Source organism: Biomphalaria glabrata, chromosome 14 (assembly GCF_947242115.1).
Source record: "Biomphalaria glabrata chromosome 14, xgBioGlab47.1, whole genome shotgun sequence".
Taxonomy (NCBI): Eukaryota; Metazoa; Mollusca; class Gastropoda; family Planorbidae; genus Biomphalaria; species Biomphalaria glabrata.
Window position 1 is genome coordinate 6,781,349 of NC_074724.1, and position 17,424 is coordinate 6,798,772.

The window sequence follows — 17,424 nt, forward strand, 5'->3', positions numbered from 1 at the left end:
ACATGTAAGCAAGAAATAAAATCATATATAGCATACTTGTACATTTAGACATAAGTAATAATCATTATTATAAATAAATGAAAAAAGGATACTGACATCGAAAGTTTAAATTATAATATTAATAATTGTCTAGGGTGGAAGATAAAACAATATAATCCGTATTGTAATGCTACAATAAGTATTAAAAATTGTGTTAAGAAAACTAAAGAAATAAAATTTGATATCAAATGAGTCTTTACAAAGTGTGTCTAAGGTATACAGATAATTTATAATACAATAACAAATTCAAGTAATATAGGTCTAAAAATGTGAAATATCTCAATACATGTATCACAAAGAAAATATAATTCCATTTTAATGCATTGGAGACAGCTCAGGTTATTTTTTCCGTGATCATCGCTATAAATTTCATAACTTTCAATGTCTGTATGACTTGTACCTCAATTAGTTCTAGAGCTGTTTTGTCCAAGGCGTTCTAAAAAAACACAAATATATAATATTCTATTTCATTTATATAAGTCCATGTATATTTCAATGTGAGCAAAAGATTTAAAGAGAGAGAGAGAAAGAGAGAGAGAGCGACATATACAGATAATTATAATTACACAATTTAGTCTATAGGCTAAGTTTAATGTGAAAACTCTATGCCATACAATGACCACCAGATTACAAGCCCTAAATTCTAGATCTTGTCACATTCTAATAGATCCAAATTCACACTATAAAGTAAATGACTATCATTCTAAAACATTACATGGTTATAATATGCCATGGGCATGTGGCTGAGTAGGCAATCGCTTGGCTTATGAACCTGGTGCTCGAATCTCGGTGAATACTGGGATTTTGAATTTGAAGATTTTTTTAGAGCGCCTTTGAGTCCACCCAACTCTAATGGGTACCTGACTATGGAAAAGTAAAGCCCACATAACACCCTGTTCGTTAATCGTCGGATAAGTAACAACATCTACCATATAGAGCCCAACGTTTGAAAGGGATCTTTACTTTACTCTACTATGCTTTTGGTCCAGGTGTTAGGTCTAACTACACAAAGAAATGTAATGTACTCTAACTGTATTGAAGAACAAATCAAAACGTTTGATAAAGTAATTACTCTGGGTCAAATTATAATTACTAATAGCATTTACAAAATATAAAAAAATATTAATACGTTTTTTTTTAAATATTTAATGTCACGATTTTAAAAAATGTAAAAGTTAAAAAGTTGTTTGAAACTTAAATTGAAATTAAAGACAAATTCTCAACCTACCTTTTCAAATGCTTTGTGGCAATGACAATAATTTTGTGTGAAGAAAAAAATCCAGATAAGAGTTGCGGCTCATTAACGTTTGAGAAAAAAATGCGAGCGCATTTAAATTTCAAATGTACCAAACAAAATACTTAAAAAACTGTAGGGCCAGATACTTTACTTAGTACCATTCAGGTTGATTTTATTTGTTCGTGTATGTGTTGACAGTGAAATAATCTGGAAGTATAGAACATGTGCATATATAATGCCTGGCTCAAGCAATGGAGACGGTATTGGATAAATCTCTGGTTCTTATTTAAATGAGTGATTTCTTTTAAAAAGGTAGAACCGTGATTACACAAATTATTGCTAGAACTTTAGATTAATAGAAAAAGAGCTGTGTTTGTAATACATATCTATATGTAATGATAAAATATTAAAACGCATTTCAATAATGACGCCAAGCAGCAATGATTGCAATCAGTGGCGTAGCTAGGGTGGGGGTTAAAATTTGAAAATAACCTAGGCTCCTAAATGAGTGTCCGAGATTTTTTTTTTACAGTAAATGTTACGCCATTATCTTATGTCATGATGACGAATGTCAAAATTCAGGGGCCCTAAAGAGGTCAAGCACCCCCCCCACCCCCAGGGAGCTCCCAATCCCTAGCTACGCCACTGCCTCAAATATGCTTCTTATTGTCAATGCCCATTTATTTTATATATATATATATTCTAAAATATTACGAATTAACATTAACAATAATAATTACTAGCTAAGCATAGTTTGAAGAATTGGATTGCTGTCTGGTCATATGCACTTTGGTATATTATCATCACGGATAAGGATTCGTCTTGCAGGAAGTTTAAAAACTGGCCAGTGTTATCCCGTTCCTGCACAGTCCTCGTTCTTATATGCTAGAACAAATTTGTACAAATGCTCCTTCTTCCCTAGTGCTATCAGAGCCTTAAATTGGTAGCCTTAGGCAGCCAGGAAGACCAATGACTTGTCAGAATTTGACTCATTGGTTAACATGCATGACTAGATGCATAGCCATAACGCGTCGGATGTAATCATAATCATTTTTGAAGTAACATCTGTATTTTATTAGATAACATAAGATTGTTTTTGTCCTTTAAAAAAACAACAAAAACATATTTTTTTCAATAAAATTCCATTTCTTAAAATACTAATTTTATTGCATAAACATACTATCGTTTTTTTCTACTTATAAAAATTAATAAAGTAGAACTTGAAAAACTTCTGACTAGTCTAGTCTAGAAGTCTAGTGATGGCAGACCTACCCTTATAACATCTATGTGGGCGTATATACAAGCAGAGTATAAAAAAAAGGCATGGGACATTAAATTAATACTAAAGCAAAATGTATTTATAATATACAGACGAAATTTATTTGCATACAACTGTGGTACAACGTTGCATTGAAAAACTTGATGTAGTACCAGAAATATTGGTATATATTTTTAAGCGTGTGTTGATGGTGATAACCAATACAACAGAAATGTAGTAGTCTACCAGAGTTGACATCATGCCTGGCTCAACCATTTTTTGTGAGTGTTATAATGGGTAGGTCTAACGTGTTATTACAGTGAGATATAGGATCTAAATTAATGCTGACACCAAATATATAGCGTACATTTCAAATCATGAGTGAGTGAGCTGCTTATAATAGTTACTAGTAACACCTTATATAGAGTTTGTTAATTAACTCTTTCTCTCCGTAATTATTTACCACATTCTGATGGAATCAACGTTTGTATCGTCGGTTAGGAGAGAAAGAGTTAAAACGTGAATTTTAACATAGCTAATTGCAAGCTTTTTTAAAATAATAATTAATGGAAGCGTAATTACAGTATATGTTGATGCATAAAAAAATGGTGACTATTATAAAAATAGGATAAATTCCTGGTCGTATCGTATGCATTACGGTCTGTCGTCGCGATGGCTCAGGATTCGAACATGCACGTCCTGCAGCGTGTATGAGCTTGAACATAAATATTTTAAACAAAAATGTCTGAAAATGTAGGCCATATGTGGGGCGCGGTGGCTGAGTGGTTAATCAGGCGGTTTCCGAAAATGGTGACCCTAGGTTCGAATCCTGGTGAAGAATGTGATTTTTATTTTTATAGCTTCCCTGAGTCAAACAGACTCTATCGAGTACCTGACTTTAGTTTGGGAAAGTAAAGGTGGTCGGTCGTTGTGCTGGCCAAATGACACTGTGCTATTATATATATATATATATATAAGTATATCTGATCAGCGATATTAATCTCTCAGACAGTAAGATAATTACAGCCAATGAAATTTATATCATGTTATCTGAAAGTTGGCCAAAGACTGGCTTAGCATTAAAGCAAAGAAAATAAGTTCTTATGACCAGAATAAAATCCCATTCGTCTATTTTTTTGTTTTTGTTACTGGCCGACGAAATAAAGAGAAAATATTATTTTAAACTTTAATATACGTTTAAAAAACAAACAAAAAAACTCTTTAACTTAATAATTATTGTAGGTCTCAACTAAGATACTTCATTTGAACTTTCCTCGTGCATCACCTTTATGACCCAATGTTAAATAGTAAATTAATGACTGAATACGAAGGGACTCGTGTATTATAACACTGTTGGTCTTATTCATTTACAACAATAGATAAAATGAACCACATTACTACATGTTAGACACAACGATCAAATAGAACAAACAATGAATGATCTGGTGACATAGAATGTACATTTTTTAAAAATTATTTTCAAGATACACTAAAAAATTACCTGGAAAAAAAAATGTGATACTTTTTCCATATTTTCTATCACTGACTGTACCAGTAATGTTGGGGTACATAGTCACAGTGATCTGATGTATTTCATTTTCTATAGTCGGAGAACTGAATGTGCAAGATGTTTCGTAATAGTCTCCACCATCAGTCTTTGTGTGTTTATAGGCTACACTTCCGTTTAAAATATAAATCTGTTATACACGTTAATAACACATGTTTAGAAATATACAGTTTACATTATTTTTATTAAAATACATTGGAATTGCATAAATGTATACAATAATGTGTATTAATTAATTGGTATTATAAATTTTATTTTAGAAAGGCAAGGTGGTTTTTTTTCATAAGAAGCTACAAATTCATTCTACGGTGCAGAAAAAAAATCACAATTATTATTGAGAATCTTCCTACAAAAAGTATACTGGAAGGCTCTAATTTGGTATTGGGGAATAAACTTAAGTTACAAAAAAGGAATGTTAACTATAATGGGAACAATACAAACATAAATATACTTAAAAAAAAACACAAAGCTTATACTATGTAAAATCATATCAATTAGACTGAATCAGTTATGTAAATAAATTTGTAATAGATCTAAACTAACAATAATAAATTTTGCGATACGAACTATTTATACCAATTGTTTTTGTTTATCGCAATTCTATACTTTTCTAAATACGCTATGATCCTATCACATGTCTGGACCAGTTGGAAAAGGGAAGGAGAATGAAGGGGGTATCTGTGTAAAGAATACAGTGATCGCTTTTTAAATGCATTTTAAAAAAATGTAAGAATTGAATTTGAACTTATGGGCTCAAGGGAACTAATTCATTTTATATCATAACATCTGTCATGTACAGTTGTTTTTTTGTTTATTAGATAGTTAATTAACTAATCGTTTATTTATTGATTGATTCTTGTTTCTCCAGGTAATAGAAATAGTTGTACAAATTTCTAGCTTGACCCGAGGTTGGAAGTGGGAGAAATAACGAGTACAAACTTTTTACTAGAGAGACTGAGTTACTATAAGTTTTTTTTAGAAAAAGAAATTTAAGAAAAACAAGGTTACAAAAACAGTTTGTGTGCAAACGTCAATCCAAAATCGGCCCCCAAATGGTTCACCCAGGCAGGTAAAAAGTCAAGTTTTAATATTTTCAGAAATAATATCACAATGAAATTCAAAGGCAAATGACAGAGAAGAATGGAGAAAGAAGGTCGACAGACCTTGCGTGGTGCCCCAACGGTCCAGCAGACCAAAGGAAAGGATAGGTGAAAGTGATGGTAAAGTTAAATGTGAACGTCACTGATTTCATATAATGATTATCTTATTGATCAAATTGTTTTGGAAAGGATAATCTTTTGCTCAAATGCTCAACAAAAAACATTTTCGTAAAAAAAAAATCCCTTTGTTATGGAACGAGATAGTATGGTTCACTCCATAATTATAAAAAATACTTATTAATTGTGATTTTAATTATGTCAATTTTATATGCATACTAAATAGATTTTTTCTCTTAAAAAATAGTAAACACTTTTTCTTATATAAACGTACTAGCTAGTATGACAGACCTTATTCAACTTAGCTATACATATGTAAACTTTTTTTTAATACAAAGACGGACGGACAGACATTCCACACAAAACTAATAGCGTCTTTTCAACTTTCAAGGGCCGCTAAAAAAAAAGGTAAAATTACTTAAAAGCGAAAGGTTACGATCGAGGTTGAAGAAAAAATTTATCAAAAAAAATGTTCCCAACGTTCTATTGAAAGATAAATGTCATCACTTGAGTTTTAAGTTCGAAATAAGACAAAGATCACATAAACAAAAGTGTTTATATTTTCTAAAAGTCAATGCTAAACAATATCTCCTTATATCTCCTTATTATCTCCGAAGACTAGATTTATGAAATTCAATTTATTAAAAGTAGCCTAGGATATACTAGTGATTATACTTACGTTATTCAGTGTAATATGGAATACACATAATGCCTTGGGGAATACTTTTCTTAGAAAGCATGTTAAAATAAAATGCTCCATTGAAATGTTCGGGAAACATTCTGGCTTGTCAAAAATAGCTGAAAAAAAAAAAAAAGAAGTTTTAGCCAAGGTAAATTAAAAATAATAGTTTCATGCTTGTTTAATATTATTCCCAGAAAATAAGAAAGTAAACAAAAAGTGCAATATTTCTTTTACACTCTCGAGGAACAAAAAAACAACAACAAACATGACTACAGGCGCGGTGGCTGAGCGGTAAAGCTCTTGGTTTCCGAACCGCGGTCCCAGGTTCGAATCTTGGTTAATACTGAGATTTTTAATTACGGATACTTAGGGAACCTTTGATGGGTACCCATTAGTTGGGGAAAGTAAAGGCGGTTGATCGTCGTGCTGGCCACATGACATCCTCGTAAACCGTTGGCCATAGAAACAGATGACTTTTAAATCACCTGCCCGCAATGGTCTAAAACTTGAACTTTATTTTTTTTTTTACTTTACAACTAGTAAATAGCTAAATTAGCTAACATCATGTGAGTAAACTCTATTTGAGGATGGCCTAAAAGATTAAAATCCTCTTTTGCAAATGTCTTGGGAAAAAAAGCACGTAGCTGTGCTCAAATCATTTGTTAAAATACAGGTCACAAGCATGCAGCTCCCAAGACTTAGTTAAATACATTTCAGCATGTATTATATGTCAAGGAGAAAGTAAGACAATCTTCTCTTGCTCAAAGCATTGGGGTTATTGTAAATCAAAGCTCGCACTAGAACTGTGCAAAATGTAAACCAACAGGACATTGACCGTTTCTTGTGTTACAATAGCTTGTTTAGGCCTGGGCAGTATCTACCATGGGAAGGCTGGTCAAGGCGCTTCATGTGCTGCCAGAATTTGTGGGACACTGTTGCAGCGTTTAAATATTTCTTTTTTTTTTAATTTGGATAGTAGCTATGCATATTAGAGACGCACAGGCTACTCCACGGTTAGTGTTTTTTTGGATTAAGCTAAATTAGTGATAACGATTTCAATTGGATATGACTAGCAATCATCCTACTCATGACAAGCAAAAAAAAAAATGAAACAAAACAAAGCTTATACAAGAGAAAGAAGTAAACATTAACAAGTTTATATCTATCAGTATTTACATTTTTCAATATCAAACTAAATAATTAATTACCAATAATTAAGTGACCAATTGGTGTCGCGGTGGCTGAGTGGTTAAGCGCTCGGCTTCCGAACCTGGGGTCCTGGGTTCGAATCTCGGTGAAGACTGGGATTTTGAATTTCGGGATTTGTAGGGCGCCTTTAAGTCCACCAAACTCTAACGGGTACCTGACTTAAGTTGGGGAAAGTAAAGGCGGTTGGTCGTTGTGCTGGCCACATAAACACCCTGCTTGTTAACCGTTGGCCATAGAAACAGATGACCTTAACAACATCTGCCCCATAGATCGCAAGATCTGAAAGGGAAACTTTACTTTTTTTTTTTTTAAGTGACTAATTAGTTAATATTTTATTGATTCATGTTTGTTTGTTTTTTCAATTCGAAATTAGAATTATTCAAGAATGTGTGCAAGAGAAATAACGTGTTGATTTTTTATAATCAGACAGATAGACAGAGTCAGTAAACAAAGTAAAGAAAGCAATTTGTAAAACTTCCCCTTTAGACCCTGTAGACTACAGAGCAGAATATGTAATGGCTGCCTGGTCGTGCGGTTTGCGCTCTGCGCTGTCGTTCAGATTTATCGACGGTCGAGGGTTCAAACCCCGCCCGCTCCCATCCCACGTCGAACTAAACTATCTTCAATTCTGAAGGAACATCGGAATTATGTAAAACATTTTACAAAACATTTTACAAGGTCATCTATTTCTGTGGTTCACGGTATCGAGGGTGTCATGTGGCCAGCACAACAGCCAACCACCTTTACTTTTCCCCAACTAATGTTAGCCATTGTTACATCTTATTATATAATGAGACTCTTTAGCGTTTCACTTACACCAAAACAACAAAATCATAGTTTATATATACTTAATTTTAATTAACACTGTAAACACTATATTGCTTTTATTCCTTCATTTTTGTTCCCTCCTCCTTTCAACACGCATTTGCACCATTTCACATTTACACTACGATGCGCACGTAACAGGCACCTATTAGAGATGTGTGGTCTGAGAGGCGCTGTAAAGATGTCGAAGTTAAATCCTACTCTTCACCGGGGTTCGATTTCGAACACGGGACCCCCTTTTCAGAAGCCAAGCATTTTATCACTCAGCATAACCTTTGTACAAATAGTGCTTTCAATGTTACAGAATAGTGCTGTCAATGTTGCAGAATAGTGCTTTCAATGTTGCAGAATAGTGCTTTCAATGTTGCAGAATAGTGCTTTCAATGTCGCAGAATAGTGCTTTCAATGTCGCAGAATAGTGCTTTCAATGTTGCAGAATAGTGCTTTCAATGTCGCAGAATAGTGCTTTCAATGTTACAGAATAGTGCTTTCAATGTTGCAGAATAGTGCTTTCAATGTTGCAGAATAGTGCTTTCAATGTTGCAGAATAGTGCTTTCAATGTTGCAGAATAGTGCTTTCAATGTTGCAGAATAGTGCTTTCAATGTTGCAGAATAGTGCTTTCAATGTTGCAGAATAGTGCTTTCAATGTTGCAGAATAGTGCTTTCAATGTTGCAGGAGAATACGTTTCTGAAGCTCAAAAGTGAAGGAAAACATTAGGATACCAAATATTCCATACTCTACTTGGGTACATTGCTAGTTGGATGTAACGAGTAAAGTTTTAAATAAACGTAATAAAGTTAAATTGTTTCATAAGGGTCTAAGTTTTTTTAGCGGCCCCCGAAAGGGAAAAGACGCTATTAGTTTTGTGTGAAATGTCTGTCCGTCTGTCCCGTTTAGATCTCGTAAACTAGAAAAGATATTGAAAATCCGACATCACAATATTTTAGACCATTCAAAGTTCTGATGCAACGGCTACTTTTTTTTTCCTGAAAGCGAAAAATCTCATTTTTAAGATCAGTTATGCAAGCTTTTTTTTAAAGAGAAAAAGCTAATTAGTATGCATTTATAAGCTAGACTTAATTTAAAACGAATAGTAATCTTATAAATATTATTTCCTTGAACTTTTTTCATTATAGCGGAAATGTTTTTTTTTTTAAGGAATCGAATAAGAGATTGAGACTTTTCAAAACAATTACATTATTTACAAGACTTTAGTTAGCGGTAAAGCGCTTGGCTTCTGAACTGAGGGTCCCGGGTTCGAATCCTGGTGAAGACTGGGATTTTCAACTTTGGAATCCTTGGGCGCCTCTGAGTCTATCCAGTTCTAATGGGTACCTGACATTAGTTGGGGAAAAGTAAAGGCGGTTGGTCGTTGTGCTGGCTACTTGACACCCTCGTTAACCGTAGGCCACAAAAACAGATGAACTTTACATCATCTGCCCTATAGACCACAAGGTCTGAAAGGGGAACTAGTTAGGCCAGGTTCACATCTAACTTTGCATTCACTTGCACCTATCCTTTGATCTGCTGTATCGTTGGGGCACTACACAATATCTGTCAACCTTCTTTCTCCATTCTTATCTCTCATTTGTCTTTGAAATAATTTCATTCTGATGTTCTTTCTGAAAATATTAAAGCCTGCCTGGGTGGACCACTTCGGGGGCCGATTTTGAGTTTGTGTTTCCACACAAACTGTCTTTGTAACCTTGTTTTTTTTTTATTCTAAAGAAAACATGCTCAGTTTACAATAAGTATTTTGTCAAATTTTAATAAGCTAATTTAACATTTGATAAAATTAATAAAATCGAATAAATGAAAGTCAAGAAATAAATAATTAATCCTTTTCTATCACATTTCAAGTTGTTATATTTATTCTAGTAGTAAATAACGAAATTATTACAATGACTTTTTACAATATCAACTTATGATAATTTTGATTAGATGGAGAACATTTAAATACCTTTACGTCCATACTATTCTTTTAGTCTTTATCGAGTTCTTTTCACTTCAGATCACTGCTCTAAGGATTTTGTTTTTGTTAGACATTATGTTATGGAGTGCATGTACGTGTTTATTCTGTTACCATATATAGTCATTTTTTTTTCTTCATTTATTTACTTATCTTATATAATACAGACGTTACTTCAAAAAAGAAGTTTCGTCCTACGCGTCATGCATGTTAACCAATGACTTAAATTCTGCCAGGTCACTGGTTTTCCTGGCTAGCTCAGGCAACCCATTTCAACGCATATATTTGGAATGTAAGTGAAGAGTCAAAAATAAAAGGTTTAGAAAAATGAAACAAAATTATCGAGATAGACAAAAACCCCTTCATAATTGTTTATTATGTCTCTTAACCCTACCATAGAATTTAATGTCACATGTTTTACTGTGTAGTCCTTTTGTTCCTAAGTTCACTTTCCATGATTCGTTATATGATTTTTTAGATTGCATGTTTCTCGAACTTGAGTTACTGCGTGATTCTATAGTAATGATGTATTGGTCATCAGTCAATATGTTTTTTAAATTGATTTTTGCATCAATGTTTTCAAAGATTTTTACTGTACGGGAAGAGAAAGTATTTATCTTGTAAATAACTACTCTAACGCTATTTCTGTAATAGAAAAGTTGTAGCTCTTCATTTTCGATTTCGTACTGGTGATTTCTTGGGAAATACGTTCTCACAATTACCACTGCATCTTCCTGTACAGGAGGACATTCTAAAATAAAGGAATCTGAAAGACAAAAAGCAAAATTTTATTTAAAAATAAAAGATAAACTGCATAGAAATAGAAATTACCGTATAGCTTTTAGCCAAAATTCATTTTTCTTTTGTGTAAACACTTTTTTTTCTTTGTTCAGTTGTTTTTTTTTTTGTGTTCAATTCCAGATAGTCTAGAAATAATTTTTTTATGAATTTTCTTTTTAATGCTGTCATTTGTGTAGATGATATTTGAGATAAAGTAAGTTAAAGGCTGAGACCTAGCTCAGAAAATTCATATCGCCGCCGAAACTATTTCTCGACCAGTCAGAAGCTAACTTTTTTTTTGCGAGACGACTGAGACTTCAGTCCTATTAGCTTGTGAAAAGAAACGGACACTATTTCAGCTTTACACCTCTTTCTAGCTCAACACTGTGTCAAAAGCCAGTTCTGCTGTTGTTCGCCTGTCTCCACAAATTTTGTAGTTGTGGTGCCACTTAGATGCCATGAAAGTTACCATTCCTTGGTCGAAGGTGTTCTTAGTTTTACTTCCTCAACAGGGAAAATATATATATTTTTTAATGGCCTGTATTTGTAGTTGAGGTGATAGTTACTTTCAATCTCAATAATTTATGCTTTTAGTTAGTTTGTAATGTTTAGAGACGATTAGGAAGAAGACGCGAAAAGCTATTTGTTTCATAAGGAAAGGTTTTTCATTTAGAGACAATGACGCCTCAAGTAAAAAACAAACAATCTAGGATTTATCTAATCTTATATAATACAGAAGTTACTTCAAAAAAAGAAGATGATTACGTCCTACGCGTCATGCATTCAGGATTTGAGAAAGAATAGTGAAAAGTAATCAGACTTCTTGTAACAGCTCTAGAGAGAGGCGGGTTTTATGAACGTAGAGATTTAGAATGACGATACTTGACGTATTCCTTCATTATTAATGATATTGTTGATCGACATCGTTCATCAGCGTCAAGTACCTTTGTGTTGTTGACCTTTTGCTTGTGTTAATTGGTTTGCGCATTTTACTGTTACCTCCATTAGGACTTCTCCACACAGGACACAGCGCAGAGGTACCAATAACAGTAACGTTTAATTTTGTATTGCATAGAAGAGTAGTAAAAAAAATAAATAACAAAAGAATGACAAAAACTTGACATATCAACGGAAACAAGGAAAAACAAAATTTAATAAAATACTCTAAAAGACACAAAGATAAAGGCACATTCCTCGACCCATTTGCTAGGACAAATTTGTACAAATACTCCTTCTTCCCTAGTGCCGGGGTCGGCAACCTGCGACTCGCGAGCCACATGCGGCTCTTTGGATGTGAAGCTGCGGCTCTTTAGTTACATACGCAAATATTATTTATTTTATCGAAACATTTTTCGAAATAGTTCTGAATCTTTTAACGAAGAATAAGCACCGATTCTATCTCTCAGCCTTATACCCCCCCCCCATTACACGCGTCGTCAGTGTCGTTAGTCGTCGAAAGCTCTCAAATGACGCCGTCGTTGGGTGTTTCTATGTAGGTTTTAATTTGCTTTCGACGCTAGACGAAACGGCATCTTCACTACGTGCTTTGGCTGTGACGTATAGTCTGTTGTTTCAAGTAAATGAGTTAGAAGCGAATGATCTTCTCAAAGTTAGAAGCATTCTACAAGTAACGCTAATCTGGCAAGCTTTGCAGTACCAATAGAAATTGCACTAAAAGGCAAACCATTTTCAGATGGTGAGTATGTCACGTGCACCTGAAGAACTGTTTCGTGGTTTAAAAAAACAACAACGAAAAAACAGAAACTTTGTAACTTTGAAAAAAAAATCAAAGATATGCCACTATCCGCTAAAACAGTACAAGATAGAATAGCTAAAATATCTTCAAATGTAACATATTTCCAGGTGGAAGATATTCAAATTTCTTCTGCCTTATCACTTGCTAGTCTTGCGACATAAAAGCCACGACACAAGTTGCCCATTTTGTTTGGTATATTTTTTCCCTTAAGGACCTTAAAAGTAGATCTTCCAGGATTGCTACTCTCATGACAAACTAGAGGGAAAGATAGAGCAAATGCGGTGCAGAAATGCCTTGAAGACAATGAGATCGAGTTAAATAAAATCGTTTAAACAGCAACTGATGGAGCCAGAAGTATGACAGGAAAAATTAAGGAGCAACAACGATTCTTCGAGCCAAATAAACCAACAAATTCTTACATTTCACATACACCAAAAAGCGCTTTGTGCCCTAATATTTATGGCCGAAATACTTCTGGTTATAAATTTGATAATCATGATGGTAAACATCATCTTCAGTTAAAAGAACTCTTTAACGAGATGGAGACACAGCATTCCGGCATCCTTCTTTACAATAAAGTGCGAGGGCTGGAGAACGTTTTGCTTTGTGCTTGAATTAAATAAATACATTTCTAAATGAAAAAAAGGTATTAATCACCCTGTATAAGAGAACGACACATGGTTGCAAAAATTGTACTTTATGGTTGATATAACAGCAAAAGGAAATGAGCTGAATCTAAAACTACAAGGAAAGTAAAACCCAGCCTATGTTTTGGTAGAAGAATTAGTTTATTTCGAAGAAAAAAAAATTTTTTTTGCAGAAGATATGCACTTACTTCATTTGAAATGTCTAAAGCAGTATCGCGATAAAATCAGTGCAACTATTGACACAAATTACTTCAGCACAGTTATAAAAAAAATCATAGATGAAAATCTTGACAGATTTGAGTACTTCAACTAAACTATTCTAGCATTCCTAATAAATCCTCTCAACTCAAATCGAAACAAAATCCACATTGAGCCATTAGAAATTGATACTGGATCTCTAGAAATTCAATTCGACGCATGGAATAGTCTTCCAGAATGCTACAGTGAGGTGAAGTTGGCATTTGAAGTACTGACTATCTTCGAATTGACATATTCGTGCGAGCAAGTGTTATATTCACATATAAATAAAAGTACAGTAAGAAGTCAACTAAAAAAAAAGGAAATTTAGAGTCGTGTTTGAAACTAAAAACAAGTTATGAGCCTAATGTATCCAAACTTTCTAAAACCATGCAAAGCCAACATCCCATTGAATTGTCTCAATTGTTTGTTAGTGAAGCACAAGTTAGTGTTGTAAGTAAATGCTTAACTGCTTTAGTAGTTACCAAGAGTAAAAATAATTATCAACTAAAACCATATATATATTATCTAATTTGGTGTGGAAAAACACGTATATATGAATTAATAAAATTAATTAAAAAATTAATTGTGTGAGCACTATTTATTTTTGGCAAGAAAAATTTGTGGCTCTTTAAAAACTATAAAATTTGGTAAATTGTAATTTTTGGCTCTTTCGACTCAAAATGTTGCCGACGCCCTAGTGCTATTAGAGCATGGAATGGGTTGCCTAATCTAGCCAGGAAAACCAGTGACTTGGCAGAATTTAAGTCATTGGTTAATATGCATGGCTAGATGCATGACGCGTAGGACGTAATCATCTTCTTTTTTGAAGTAACGTCTCTATTATATCAGATAACAATAGATAACAATATAAGTCATTAAACTGTTTATATTACAAAAACAATCAATGATCAAATGTGTGCAGAAAGATATAATAATGTGCTGGTAGAAAAACGCATACATCAAGAGTGACATAAGAAACAAAGACGGCAGGATGGACATAAATCAAACTGAGAGCGATTCCCTAGTACAGAGGCCGATAACGAAATACTGTTGCGGCCAAATGTCTCAATCGGAGTTAAAAGAATAAAGTCTAGTAAGTCAACAACAAGAGATTTGATCTACAGAGAGAAATGTAAAGACAAGATGAAGTGGGTGTGGAGATGACACAAGTGAAAAAAAGGTTTGCTGTCTGGTCTAATAGTATGCTTGCTGGACTGTCGTTCGGATGTATCGATGGTTCCAGATGGTGAACAGTCACTTCATCTCTGGTGACTTCATCACCGGTCATTTGATCCCCGGTCACTTCATCCCCGGTCACTTTATGCCCGGTCATTTCATCCTACGCTCATTTCATCCCAAATTATTTTTTTTTCTTTTTCATTGTTTAATTGTGCTGTTAAGGCTTTGACTTTAAGTCCTCATTTCATCTAATATATAAATATGATTATGTAGAATGCTTTTTGACATTTTTTGACATGTTACTAATAGTGTATCAAAAGGTGCAAGTAGTGGAATTTTTTTGAGAGATAGAAGTGCGATTAGAATAGTTATTACCGTGATGCTGATAACTGGTGGAAATGTGACCCTGCTTCACTTTATTTTATTTTTCAATCGCTCTTTCTTGAAAAAGGGAGCGTCATTTTTAGCATTGAAATAAGGTTTTATTTTTTTCTTCTAATAAAGTCTTACTTCAACCATCCCCAAGATATCATGTCGCCTATATAAGTTTTGCTTTAATTCCTTTTAAACAATAAAGTTATAAATTGTGTTATAGGACTTTATTTCTATCGATTTTTCATTTCTATTTGTATATGTAAGTATGTATTTTGTTTATTGATATAAAATATATTAAATATTGCTCATTTCATGATTTTTTTCAATCACTATTTGTTAGGTAAAATGATCAGAAAATGAAAAAATCAGGGGATGAAATGACCAGAGGATGAAATGACCAGAGATGAAGTGATCGAACATGAAATGACCGGGGATGAAGTGACCAGGGGCTGAAATGACCGGGGATGAAGTGACCGGTGATGAAGAGACATATGATGAAGTGATCGGGAACCGTCCCAGATCATACCCTGCCCGATGCCAGCCCCTATCGTCCTGTGGGAGGTTTGAGCTAGTAGTAGATTATCTTTAACTCTGTAGAAACATCCGAATTGTAGTCGGCAAATGAAAGGATAAAATATTGGATATAATTAATTTGTTACTTCATCATACAAATAAGCAATAAGGGAGTTTTAATAGTAAATAATACGTGAATAATATAGTAATAATATTGGCAATGTAAAGCTATTAATGTTAACCTTGTCTCTTACCAGAATAAGTAATTGCCATAGTAACAATGAAAATCTCAATTACACAATAACTGGCAATCATATTTCAATGATTATTCAATACTAAAAGTTAAACAAGAAATATGTATACAACTAGCAACACATAATCTCTTAGACTCTAGTTTTGTAGCGACATAAATACTTACACTACACTGTGTAGCTTCCCTTTTTGTAAGCGAGGTGGTAAGTGGTTTGTGACGCATTGAGTGAAGAACGAAGATCCAAGTTTTACTTCAACCGATATTTGTATTATGTGCATAACTATGGAGGCAAATTGGTTCCAATCCCAGTAAAGACTGGGATTTTGACGTTTGTGGAATCAATTACCACAGCACTACAGACAGTGGAAAACAAATTATATGAAGAAGTGCTATCACTATCATATAATGTTGTCTTTACAAACTCCCACTCTGCAAGCACTTAACAGCAGCACCTCAAACAGCCCAAGTGACAACACTCATTGTGATAATCCATTAGATGATATCAAAATTAAATCTCAATATCACACTACAGATAAGCTATCAAAGGCAGGTTCATCTATGGAACATCCAGACGGACCTGTAAGCTACCTCAGGAAACAGGCAGAGTCATGTACAAGGAAATGACTTTGCCTATCAAACTGGACAGCATTAACTTCCTCCCCCGCAAAGAACAATCTACAATTTTCCAACTAAGAACAGGACACACACCTCTGTTAAATTAACATCTGAACAAAATAAACTCCACACAACCCCACCCCCATTTGCAGACACTGCGCCCACCCCTTTGAAACCGTAAACCATATCCTTCTTGAATGCCCCTCCAAAATCCACCTTAGGCAGACCCTACTTCTACTACAGCCCAACATAACCAACACTCTGTACGGCAGTGCTGAACAACTGAAGAAAACAGCACACTTTTTCTCCGTGGCACAGTCTGCAAAAGAGCTCACAGCTCAGCAGCAATAAAGCTGGCTAGAAGAAGAAGAAGTTTGTTATTTTCAGAGCGCCTTGATGCTAACAAAGCCTAATAAGTACCTGACATTAATTTTAGAAAAGTAATGGCGGTTTGTTGTTATGCTAGCCATATGACACCCTCGTTAAACTTGTTGGCAATAAAAATAGGTTATTTTTAACTCATCTGGCATTTTAATTGCAAGTCTGTATAGCATACTTTTGTTTTATTGAATATGCACATGTATAATACAATCTTAACAGATATCTTTGTAAATGTTAACTTAATTATGCTTTTATATTCAATTAAATTATCTAAAATGTTCGTATGTTTAAGGTCTACGTTTCCCAATGTGATATAAAAATGATTTCTCTTGCTTTTGTTCACAGGTGCCTTTCATTTTGGACCTGGAAGCCATTTAAATTCAGATTCCGGCAGCATCACCCGTAAAAATCGCTCAGTTCAGAGCTCAACCTTTTTGGTTCCGAGACTGATTATTATAATAGCCCACTATTTGGCTTGGGCGGAATCAGAAATTAAAGATCTCAGTCTTTACCACGATTTGAGCCTAGGACCCCAGTTCGTAAGTCAAGCGCTGTACTGCTTGAACACCGCGCCTCTCAACTATTCTACATCTTTGCAACATCAAAAAAGAGAAAGTCATTGTGAATTTTTTTTGCAGATCAGGAGTTTAGAGACAATCTTTACATCTTTATCTCCTTA

General features: G+C 34.0%; 1 protein-coding gene across 1 annotated transcript; it reads right to left on the bottom strand.

The window, feature by feature from the left end:
* Positions 1–373: 373 nt before the first annotated feature.
* LOC129922912 (uncharacterized) lies at positions 374–15,769 on the bottom strand. Its single transcript, XM_056011113.1, has 6 exons — positions 15,751–15,769; positions 10,401–10,772; positions 5,998–6,116; positions 4,023–4,231; positions 1,013–1,016; positions 374–475 (listed from the first exon to the last, which is right to left on the bottom strand). Exons 1-6 carry the CDS (start codon positions 15,767–15,769, stop codon positions 374–376), a joined length of 825 nt encoding a protein of 274 aa, XP_055867088.1.
* Between the last annotated feature and the right edge of the window lie 1,655 nt (positions 15,770–17,424).

What these genes read in the sequence shown, in the direction of transcription:
- LOC129922912 (XM_056011113.1), bottom strand. An exon ending in ATGTGACATTAAATTCTATG is followed by an intron (nt 6,117 to 10,400) that starts GTAGGGTTAAGA and finishes TTTTTTTTTCAG; the next exon opens with CTATTTTTGACAAGCCAGAA. An exon ending in TCCATATTACACTGAATAAC is followed by an intron (nt 4,232 to 5,997) that starts GTAAGTATAATC and finishes CGTGTATAACAG; the next exon opens with ATTTATATTTTAAACGGAAG.